At 34.0% G+C, this 12,589-nt stretch overlaps 1 protein-coding gene across 5 annotated transcripts in view; it reads right to left on the reverse strand.

Annotated features, from left to right (window-relative positions):
* The window catches only part of ZFPM2 (zinc finger protein, FOG family member 2), a 306,937-nt gene that overhangs the window by 225,716 nt on the left and 68,632 nt on the right, over nt 1-12,589 (reverse strand). For all 5 annotated transcript variants that reach the window (XM_050305609.1, XM_050305579.1, XM_050305619.1 and 2 more), the window contains one exon: nt 5,626-5,727. In XM_050305609.1, the coding sequence (XP_050161566.1) occupies nt 5,626-5,727 (102 nt within the window). The remainder of the gene's footprint in view (nt 1-5,625; nt 5,728-12,589) is intronic.

Genomic DNA, 12,589 nt, shown 5'->3' on the forward strand with positions numbered 1-12,589 from the left:
GAACATGAATTGCAACTTCATACCACTTTACTAGAACTAATAGCAGAAGTTCTATTGATTTACTGGAGGTAGAATTTTACAAACAGGGTACTTTCTCTTTATGTGGAGATGAATATAAACAATACATAAAAATTACCATGAACTGACAAAGAGAGTTTTACGTCTTATTTTCACTGCATGGGAGTTTTTTTGTTTGTTTTTTTGGGGGGGTTGTTTTTTCCCATTTTTGCACGTGTGGACAAATCACATCTTCTCACTTTCCAATTCAGATACAATTCAAAAGAACTTCTGAGACTGACGTTCAAGCTATCCAAGTCTCAAAAACAACACAATTCTGTAAGAAAGCTGTGCTCCTTTATGTCTAGAAAAGTAAGAGCTCACAAAGGGAATAAAGACAATCTAGTATAGTACATGCGAATTAAGAAGAGAGAGAGATCCAGTTCTTCCTTAGGACAAGACTTTTCTGAGTAGCACTAATTTCACCTTTGTAAATGTCCTATACTCAGTTCCTCAGCTGTTAACAGAGACAATAATTCTCTGTCTTAAAAGCCAGATACAGCTTCAGCAGTGGCTGAAACACTCTGGTTATTGGAATTGTGGGAAGAAAGTCAAAAGAATTGAGCACACAGAATGGCGGAGTGGATCTTGAAAAGCTTTTTGGCTTAGTCAGAACTAGAAAATTATGTCCCATGTGTCTACAGTGAAAGAACCTTCCCTTATATATTACAGAATAGGTATAGGATGTCTTCTACTGTATTGTTTTATTTCATCACTACAGCATAATGGCATAAGAGCACAGAGAAGTTATCATTTTTAATATAGCTTTAATATACAGTTAATGGAGAAATAAAAATTGGGAGTTGCTTATGAGGAGGACTATTAATAATTATTCATTATAAATGTACCCAAATGGTATAATATTTATATAAGTAATTTATATAGTATATTCATTTATTAATTTCATTTGAGTTAAAAGGAATTATCATGGTCAGCCAGTCTAACCTATGCCCCAGTGGAATCTATCTCATTTTAAAAGTCCAGTGTTTGCCACAGAACTGGATCGTGTTCTCTAGGAAAGTACCTCATCCTGAATGTAAATAATGACAGATAAATGACTTTTTATAAAATGCTCCAATACTGACTTTTTAAGCACTAAAATCCATTCTTTGTGTATCAAATTGTGGCATTTCAACATCAATTTAACCTTCTGATACTTTGCTAGAAAGAGGTGTCCATTGTATCAGATTTTTCACTCTGAATTTAAAGGAGTTCATAATCAGGTTGTCCTTTAATATAATGTTAATATATCTTTGATAAAATAAATAGGAATAGGATGTAGACTTTTTAATAATACCAGTCCTTTTAACATTCTAGTGGCTCTTCTCTAAACCTGTTTCAAATTTTAACATAATTCTTAACGTGTGACTGTAGGAGACAGAACACTGTTTCAGCATCAAACAAGACTGCTGACAAGGCAAGCAAGGTAATTTGAGAACCCAAACATGCTCATTAGCCACAACTCTACCTTTGGGCTCAACACTGATTCACTAAATCTCAAGACTTTTCGGGACACACTACTCTCTGTAGTAAAGCAGTTGGACTTGATGATCTTAGAGGTCTTTGCCAACCTTAAAGATTCTATGAAAACATTTATTTATATGAAGGACATGACTTCAAATTTAATTATACAGGAACTTAAATTTTGCTACAGTTAACATGTCAAGATATTCATGTCTGTCAATAGCAATAACTATCCCTTATTCAGCATTTTCTTTGGATTTTAAACATATTGAAAACAACTAAATGTGCTTTAGCTGACATTATTATTATGTTGGGTTTACAAGATATTTTTTCCCCCCTAACCTATACAGGTTGGCATTCTTACTAGTTGTCTCTTAATAGAAGGGTCTTACATCTCTTATCCCCTTCTTTCCAATGGGACCACTGTCATGTGGTCTGTCACTATCCAGACCAATCTTTATTGATTTTGAACTTATTTGAGACATATCAAAACTTTTTTAAAACTGTAGTTGATCACTAGGGCAACGGGTCATCTAGCTCCTAAAAAAGTTAAATTCAAACTCTCAGATTGCTGAAATCAGGTAGTAGAGAAGTACACTCATCACCTACAGTCAAATAAGTTTTTCAGTACAAATATGTTTTAAGTAGACTAGGAATATTAAAATTACTTAATAACTATCAAAAGTCTGGACTTGTATTAGATCAACACCAATCTTCTACAATTTTAGAGTTATTTTTTTGTACCACATTTTAAAATGTCATCTTACGGTTATTAATGAAGCTAACTATGGATTTTTAGTTTGCTTTCTTTTTTTTTTTTTTTAGCTTGGTATTACAGTTCTAGCATCTGGTTACATCTACTGTTTTCCCATTTATTTTAAACTTGGATATTTCTGTGGGTTTTTTTTTAAATTCTCTTCTAGGTAAAGTCAGCATTCACTTTTATTATGGCTTTTGGAAAGTCTAAAGAATTGTTCTTAAACACTTCCAAGTTATAATTCATAATCTTAATTTTCAAACCTTTTCTCCTTTTGTTACAAGTCATATTTGATGTCTTTTAAGAAGACAACTACAAAGGATTGAATTTGTATCCACCAATACAGGTATGACTATTGTATGATAAACATGCATTCATTTCTGAATCTCAAAACAATTTTTCTTTTTCTTTCAAGATGGCATATAACACATAATTTCCTTATGTTGCCTTCAACAATATTTTTGTTGAGGTTCCTAGTATTTATAATTTTCAAAAATTTTAAGAATATTTTGATATAAACACATGGAACATATATACAGTAAAAACCAGAGTGATCCTATTCTCTAACGTGATGGATGATCTGTATAGAAGACATACAGGAAATCCACTTTTTGTTCATTATGTGTTAAAGCACTGATCACCAGCCTCACTCGCACTGATATCTCAGCAATAACACAAAGGCTATAAAACTTATATATCTTCATGTACCAAGGCAAACAGCATACAGGCTGTAAAATTACCTCTGCTTCCATGTTTAAAAACTAAGTCTTTTCCCTTAAAACATACTTAAGTCCAGTCTTGCTTTGCTCTTACTGTTCCTCAGACTTCTGCTGTCAGCTGTTTTGGAAAAAGGATCAGGTCCTTCACTGTGTGTTAGTATACAGCCTACTGATCTCAGTTTCCATTATTTCAGAGTAAAAATTGAGGACAAGAGCAATGAAAACTGAGGATAGTTGAAGAACATTCAGGTAACACTCAAAGTGACTACACAGAGTAGACATTAGCTCTGCAATTCCTCAATGGTCAGTGAAGGTCATAAGACTGTGATCTGAAAGATTGCTTCAGTAGAAACTCTTTGAAGCCACAGCACATTTAACTTTAGATTTTTCTTCATAAAAATATTCTAATTACAAAGGCTTGGGAATGCATGTGAACCACTTAACAATGTAAATTTTCAAACAAAATAAAACTCTAATTAATGCCAGAAGCTTAACTTTGACTCATCCGCATGTAAGTTATTGCTAATGAATAACTCACAGAACTTCAGTTCTTGGCAAGCAGTGGCTCTGAAAATCACAATATGTTCCCTTAGTGCTAAAAAAAGACATAAAATATTAAAATAACAAAACAGCTCTACTATTTATATAAATTATTGAGTTGTCACAGTTCACATTATCAGTTGACAGCAACTTGTATCATGCAGAACACAGTCACTGGAGATGGTAAGGAGACCAGAGACAGCTCAGATAACAAAGAACATATCGTCATCTGCTCTTTGAGGTAAAACCTCTACTGCCAGTTGGTAAATTTGTTGAAGCAAAATTTTCAATGTTTTTTTTTGTGCCGTGCTAAAAAATGTTCCTAAATTAGCAAAGTATTTCATGCTTGTTTTTTTTCTTTTCAAAGAACTGAAAGACATTACCTTTGTACTGCATGGTTGAAAATTATCTTCCCTTGACCACTTCTTTTTCCATGTCAATAAATAATCAACTAAATTTCATGCATAATGGAGAGTACAGGATGTGGTATGTATCCATTCCTTTCCTCACATGTTTCAATACCCTTGTAAAGAACCACTGGCTTTGGTCACCAGTTTTTAGAAGTCAAAAGGAATTTTTCTGCTTTCAGCTTTGATTTCCATTTTATCACATGTCAAAGCTATCAATAAATATTACAAGATATAACAGCCCACAAAAAGCATATTCAACTATTTAAATATACTAAAACTAAAATTGCAACAAAAAATATTTCAGATAGAGTTTATTTATAATGAAATTAAAAACAAGTCATACGGAGAATACTGTTAGCCTTTGAATCTACTATGAAGCTGAAAAAGACCATTCTACTGATTCCAAACACATATTTTGCATTATTTTAAATGTACAGTAGTGTATTATAATAGTAAGTCCTGTTTTCATATAATAGTGCTTTATATATAATATCAACTTCTTTGTGTATTACCATTAAAAACATTTAATTAGATATCCTACGTCTTCTTTTTTGTTTGCATTGTATTTTCCAGTTACTGGTTTCAGAAAATTACGATTAGTTTTGTTCTTCTCTTCATGAAGAGCATACATTAATTTGCAAAATCAAGCAAGGATGAAAATGTGATGGAAATATAGGTATTTTTCTAATGAAATATTATTATTGCACTATAAATTATTGATAGAACGCTTCTGGAACTATTTTCTGATGTGCTCATCATTTTTAGGGAAAATACCCATAAGACATATTGCTAGAGCATGTTTGGCTTCAGATGCACATTTTCTCACAGTACTATTAGATTATGGTCAATATAATGGATTTTTAAGGCCTATTTCCAAGTCCATACCCATGAAAACATTGCATTGAATTCAACTGCAGAATTGCCTAATTGAGAAATACAATTTTACCCCCTTGCCTTAGGTACTTATATGGTAGTGCAGAGGTTTTACATATTTATATTGAACAGATACTTGAAAGTATTGCCATGTTACTCTTACATCATATATCTTAGCAATGTTATGCTTGCCCCACCTTCACTTATATAGCAGAAAATGTTAACTTGAATTACTGTTTTAATGTGAAGCTCTAACACTTAATTGAAACTGCAATCTAAGTTTCTCTTTCCGTGAAATCAATGACCAGGTATGCTAAATGATTTTTATCAGACTAAAACAAGTAAAAAAAAGTCCTTGACAATGTCAGTAGATACCATACCTATTCGGTAAGCTCAGTACACTGCTAAATGTTGGCACAAAGCTTGAGAAGAGACCCAGGTGTTCGCTGGCCTTCTCGCATCAGAAAACAGAGCAGAAAAGCTTCTCCCTTAATTCAACCATGGAAGTAAGAGAAATTTGGATCCTAAAATTTTAAGCAGCAAGAACATATTTCTTTACATCAAGTAGGTACATAAGGCATTTTATGTCAAATAATTTACAAAATGGGACAACCCAAACCAATTTTTTTACTCAAGAAATTAATCTTAGTACTTACCTGTCAATATCCTGAGTCCAAAGCATCATAAAAGAAATAGTTCACTAAAAATCAATGCAAAGCATAACTATCTACTAATATAATAAAAATAGCAAATATTGGAATCTAGTTTAAGAAATTTCTCTTGGCTTTCAGTTGTTTTTTCCTACCTGGCCCATCCCAATCTTCAGTCTCCACAGCAAGCTGCCCTGGTTTCTCTGATCTCGCATCGCCATCAGATTCTGCTGCCTCCTGGATGCCTTCTTCATTGCCTGAAAAAGACATCAAAGAAATATAATACTGACATATTTCAACAGTAACTTTTAAACCAAGCTCCTACAATATCCAAACAACTGCTTACATGCCCAAGTGAAAACATATGTATGTCTATAAACAGAGAGGAATAAAAATACTAGGCACATAAAGATCTGTCAGTTCTCATGCACTCAAGCCCTGAATATTCAGTCCTTCCAGTTCCACAGAGAGACAAATCTTGGAAAACAATGTTTATTCCATATGCTTAAAAACAGAATCACAACTTGCACCTAATTCTGTAAACCAAAGCACAATAAGCCATTAAGTTTGTATGCACAAATGAGAAAAAGAAATCATCTTGTTACCTCTCAGGAAATTTATGCTTTCAGTTATGGGTTTTCTTGAATTGACACCTAAATGTTTCTTAGGCATTGCAGACTAATAACACTCAGAACAAAATATGGTTCACTAAACATTCTGGTTTTTCACATTAGTGGGAAGCTAATCTGTGGTATTTCAGCATTTAAGGAATTTGTCCTTAAAGTCATAAAGTAGTAGAAAATCCCTACAACAGTTTTCTCCCTATCAAGCTTTATTTAAAGAAATCCAACATTTCTGATGAATTTCAGAATTTTCATCATCCAAAAGTACCTGAAAGTGTCTGTCTGCCTTCAGTTACTACCCAGTACAAGGTCATATACAGGACACAGAGAAAATTATGATAAGGTTAAATTTTTAGAGATGACAATTTTAAGGCTCCTTACTAAAAGTGCAGTTATTTTGGGTAAACAAATATTCTGGGCAAGGTCTGTGTAAAAATACTTTGAAGTAACCACCATGAAAAATTACATTGAAGATGAGGTGTTTACTTATTAACAGAAAATAGTCTGGCTATAATAATGGGTTAAGTAACATCTCTAGGGGCTTATCCAGGCTGGTATTTTACTGCATTTGTATATTTTTTTTTTTTTAAGACCAATCTATAGAAGAAACTATTGTATAGGAATACACTAAGAAGAATGCAAAAAAATCAAATCTACACAACTAACTACATCAGTCAATGGACTGAATTATGGTTTGATGCAAACTTTTTATAAAATGCTGTCCCACAGAAAAGTGACAGCGCTAAAAAACAAAGACAAGTGTACTTCAGAATCTGAAAAATCAGACTGTTGATTTAACAACAGGAGACCAAGAAGGAGCAAAAAGCACAGCAATTAAGCAGTAACTTGTAATTTTTTCCTCCACTTATGATAACAAAAGCTTTAATTAGCAACATAGGTAAAGAAATGTGATTAAAACAAACCATGCCAGATTCCCATACGTTATCACTGGAGCTATATTTATACCAGATAAGATTGTGACCCAGAGTTTTCAAGTACATGATTATATACAAACACTATAAAGTATTAACTTCATGTGCACATGTAATGTCTTGTAATAATACATTCTTCCTTGCATTCATAAAACAGTTTTTCAAATATCACGTATATGAGCCTGATAAACTACTTCTCACACAAACACAATACTATATTCACTCCAGATTTCAATTACAAAAATATAGTTCAGTGCATTTGTAGTGCTAAAAGCACAGTCCAGTATATTCATAGGCTCTTTTAGTGTCTAAAATAAAACTTGAATACAACACATTCACCTAGTACAGGGTATAATTCTACCCAGGCATTTGAAGTTCACATGCTTCAGTTCAGTCTGAAGTTACCTTTCAAAAGACAGTCCTAAGTACTCATGGGCTGAAAAAGCTATCAAGTTCTTGCTAAGCAGTTTTAGCAGTTATTTGTTTTTAACCAACTAGCCTATTTTGATTAGCATTTGTACAGTTACTTTGTAGTGATCAAACAGAGCTCTGCTTTCTTTGGGTGGACTGAAGAACCTATTGGATATTTTTACCTTCCTATTTCTACCTTCATAGCAACTTAAAGCTACAACAAATTTATTGAGAGATACACAGGAAAGTTTTTCAAAGTTCAAACCTGGCAAGATCAACTCCAGTTTCCTTGAAAGTGTTGCTTGTTGCTCGTTCACAAGCAAGGGTAATTCTTGTTTTCTATCTCAAGCTGTATAACCGTCACAGAAAGATCTCCAAATGTTCTTTGCAAAAAATTTTTATACTAAAGGAAATGTTTTTCTTCCACTGTAAATAATAGATTTATATGGACTAAATCAGAGCAACAACAAAATTTAGAAATAATTATTTTAGATAAAGTCCAATCATGGAAAATTTTAGCTCCAATATATTAAAAGTTTTTTTCAGGTTATTATATATACCAACCTGGTGTTAACCTGCAAATTTGAGCATTCTTCCAATCAATGCAACCAACCAGAATATCAAACAAATTAAACTATTAGAATTAAAAGAGCAGAAATTTAAGTAAAAGATTGGGCTGAAAAGCAAAAGGAAAAAAGAACCACAGCTAAGGTACACAAACTATATAGTAAACAGTAATTAAATATTTGAGAGATGAGGAAAGATCTGAAAATCTATGTTAGCAGAAGACTTAACTTTTCATTAACTTGCTTCTTCAGTGTTTCATGAAGTATGGTGTTACGTGTTTTTCATAGTCAAGTTTTCATGAATTAATGCAGTGTCTTGTGCAAACAGAGTAGATAAAATGTGTAGAATTTACATTAAGGAAAACTTTGCATCAAGAAGTATTCTTAATCATTTTCATTGATACTTTCTATTATTTACCAACTGCCAAGTGCATGCATTACACACCTGAAATGCCACCACACTGATTTCTCCTGTTCCCCCCTACTACTCCAATCTGCTTGTGAAACCAACAAATGGCACATTACTGTGTATTTCAGAATCCTCGTGAGGGGAAGAGGAGGGGCAGGCACTGATCTCTTCTCTGTGGTGACCAGAGACAGGATGTGAGGAAATAGCCTAAAGTTATGTCATGGGAAGTTTAGGTTGGATATTAGAAAAAGGTTCTTCACCCAGAGGGTGGTTGGGTGCTGGAACAGGCTCCCCAGGAAAGTGGTCAAAGCACCAAGCTTGCCACAGTTCAAGAAGCATTTGGATGATATTCTCAGGCACACTGTGTGACTCTTGGTCCTGTGCCGGGCCAGGAGTCAGAGTTGATGGTCCTAGTGGGTCTCTTCCAACTCAGTATATTCTGAGATTCTGTGAAGTCTAACCCAGGCTCAGCTGGGCATCAAGGGCAGATTGAAATGGGTAGCCAAGACAATCAATTTGGTGTTGGAGACATTGCAACTTTAAAAAGCGGAAAGGAGGCTTAGCAGAAGAGCTGATAACAAAACACATCTGTCAAGATTTTTTTTCTTCTCTTTCCCCTAACTTAATCTATTTTAGCAGCTAACATTTGTTTTGCACAAAGGAGTTTATTTCCTTAAAGAATTTATTTTCTTTCCATTGTTTACTCTTTTTGTTCAGCTGCTGACTACTCTTCAGTCTCAATAAGACTATTTTTTAAATATTTATTTTAGAACTGATTACATTTTTCTTCAGTTACAGGTGTAGACATTTAACTGGATCCAGAAAATGAATTATTTCTTTCTTCTGAGTCCAATCAAGTGCTTTTTGCCTTATATATACTACCAACTTTGCTACTAACCTGTTGACTCCTTTTTAATCTCATTGTTTTGTTTTTCCCATGTTTTTTTCTTTACTTTTCTGCTCAGTTACATTTTAAATTAAAGGAGAAATAACTTTTTACCATCAACACCAAAGAGTGGTATAAAAGTATCAGCCATGATAAGTACTCTAAAATGAAGCAAAACCTGGTTCTGTTTGTTTTTCCGTGTAGCAATGAAGATTGGTAAGTGAATTCTGTTATTTAAAAGAACATTATTGCATGAAAAAAAGACTCTTACGAGCAAGGTTATATAATAGCATAGGGTATGTTTAGTCATGAGTCAAGTAAGTCTACTGAATTTCAGCTACTTCTCTATATTTGGTATTAAAGTTAAACTTAGGACAGAACTCATCACCTCTAACCTTAGATGCTTGAAAGTTAAACTAGTCCAGACTACTTATATAGATGCTCCTATAGACAGGGAAGAAAGAAACCTCCTGAGTGACTCATCCTATTCTAGGATGCCTGAGATATGAGACCCCTCTTGGTGACTGAGAGAGATGAAATGAATCATCCTCTTAAACACACAGCTTAGACTAAGAGACTATCTTTAGTCAGCTAAAGTTGTGTGAAACAAATCTGACTTATGCTGAAGTGCTGAATACACAAAATACTGCTTAACTAAGAGGAAAAAAAATCTTATTCAAACAACTTCAATGCTGTAATGTGGCTAGAATTTTCATCTTGGCCTTACTATCTCTTACTAGCATTGATTGTTTTTGTTGCTCTTCAAAAACAGTTCAAATTTTTTAATGTGGTCTTTAATACCCTGGTGTTTATCCAATAGATAATTCACTGTAATTCAAGGTGGTAAAGTTGATCAAGAAATCTGAAGACTGTAGAAGAGACATATTACCAGAAACATGAGAGGGAGAACTCCAACATCTCTGACAACACTGACAAGTAGGAAAAGAGACTTGAATATTAACAAGTAATTTCACTTTAATCTTTTTAACAAATTAAAGACTTCCCAATTTGTACTTAATCAGCTTGTGCCACAAGTAGTTGCAGTATTTTAAAGAAGCACATGGGTTAGCAGTTCTTCTCAACCCTGCTGTTTTAATCCATGTTGTTCCTATCAGTATTAGGCTCTTACAGAAAGTCTCGTACAATATAACTATTGAACTTTCTTGACTACAAATGTTATAGCAGCTGTTAGGCACTCTATAATGTATTTCGCAATCAGCTAAATCAACAAAGTATTTTTAACAATGAACAGTTCAGAACTGACAGATCTACTTTCTTGTTCATAACTGCTTATCACAGCATAGATATCATATATGTTTGCCAGGTGCTTCCTATAGTTAGGATACCTTCACAGAAGCCGCTCACAAAAGATAAGGTCAAAAAAGAGATGAAAAATGTGCAAGCTTCATACACTCATGGTTTTATCATCAGACAAAATACCTTTGGGTGAAGGACTGTACCAGTCACAAACAGCACACAGCAGCTTTTATTAGAGTGAGAGAACATTAAAAGTTTGAAATTCCGTTTGTGTTCCTTCTTCTTGGCAGCATAAATGTAAACTGAAATTGTTAACATCCTCATACAGCTGTTCAGTGTGAAACATCACTTCCCAATTATAATAAATCAATTCAGAAATAAATTGTTGCAAAGCCTGTAGCATTCTGTACTGCCAAAAGAGAAAACAGACACTATGCACAGACATGGGGAGTCACTCAGTGTAGACTTTCCTTTGGCAAGAACATAACATTATGTGTGCTAACCGGCCAGTGTGACTGGCTGGGAATGGGTAGACTTTCTGGGGACAGAGGGGAAGGGCCCTCTCCTTTCTACCTCAATCTACAGTGGTAGTAATTCCAGATCCAACCAAAGAAGGATTCTGAGACTGTACATATAAACTAGATGCCAGAGCTTCAGAAACGATATATCAGCAATCAAAAATTATCCTTTGTTATTTGCTTTTTCCCAATGTCTGTGACACAGCTTACACACAGCGATATTCCTGTTCTTAATCCTAAGAAACTTTCTGTAAACTGAGAATTATTGCCAGGAACATCTCTTCAGAAGAATACTCAGTAACTTTGAAACAAACCACATACAACTTCAAATACAAATACTTATATCATTCAATGTAACTTACTTTTTAGCAGCATACTGTATTCTTAAGAATATGAATAATATGCAACAGGCCTTAACTACCCTTCTTGTGGATTACCTCTTTTAAAGAGTTCTGTGTATACATTTAACTCCAATTGTAATGGCAATACAAGTTTTCAGCAGATATAAAACATTCTGGGTATAAAATAATGCAAAAAAAAGATCTTTAAATAAGCTCTTGGTATGGTAATAGAACTGTAAGAATAAAGATACAAAATAAATTGTGTGGAATGTTTCTGCAATTTGCCATATCTGGCAACTGGTGTGAGGACAAGGTGAACAGCTACAGTGGGTACAGCAAATGGGTTTACTCTACAAGCCTTGCAAGGACAGAGAGACAAGAAGACAGAGAGACAGAGGGAGAAATCTGGTGCCATCACTACCAGACTAAAACTTCATCTGATGTATATCAGAAATAATTTCAGTGAGGCCCATAAAAATTAACTGAGATACTCTACTCTACAAATACAGAATGTATGAGCTTTCAGCTGATTGATTTGCTAACATACCTGAAAGAAACCAGCACTTGTACAAGTTAATCTACTGCATTTTATTTCAGATTATATTAATCAACTCAATACTTTGTTTCTTTGCAAGCAATTATTATTTTCTGTCATACTGACTAACAATCATAATTTCTCCTGCGATAAACCTCATTTGAAATAACTGTTGCCTTAAGCAGTCTTAGAATTATTTATCCCACAAATGTCAGAAACAATGCATTCCCTCTTACCCTAACTTTTAGGACAGAATATCCATGTGTCGGCGAGTACCTACATAGTGCAAGCTGTTAGCTCTCCAAAATAGTGGTACGAAACTATTTTGGTTCCTATTAAAATTACCACTTTGTTTAACAAAATGACATCTTGACACATTACATTTCAGCACAGTGATCATGTTAAAAAGCAGTGTCAATTATTTCCAACCGTTTCAGCTAGAGCACTTTTCTCCTGGGATAAGACACTGATGTGCAGCACGTTCATCTAGACTGAGTCTGGCCTTCCTCTTTCTCTAAATGTTTGATATATTCTCATTATCATCCCTGTTTGCTTTTGAACTTCTTTCAAGACAAGGATCATTCATTCGAATGTATTTCCTGTAGAAGAACAGTAAGTGTTCTCTAAATTGTATGCCAGAC

The sequence above is a fragment of the Myiozetetes cayanensis genome, unplaced genomic scaffold (genome assembly GCF_022539395.1).
Source record: "Myiozetetes cayanensis isolate MyiCay16 unplaced genomic scaffold, myiCay2020 scf1, whole genome shotgun sequence".
Lineage (NCBI taxonomy): Eukaryota > Metazoa > Chordata > Aves > Passeriformes > Tyrannidae > Myiozetetes > Myiozetetes cayanensis.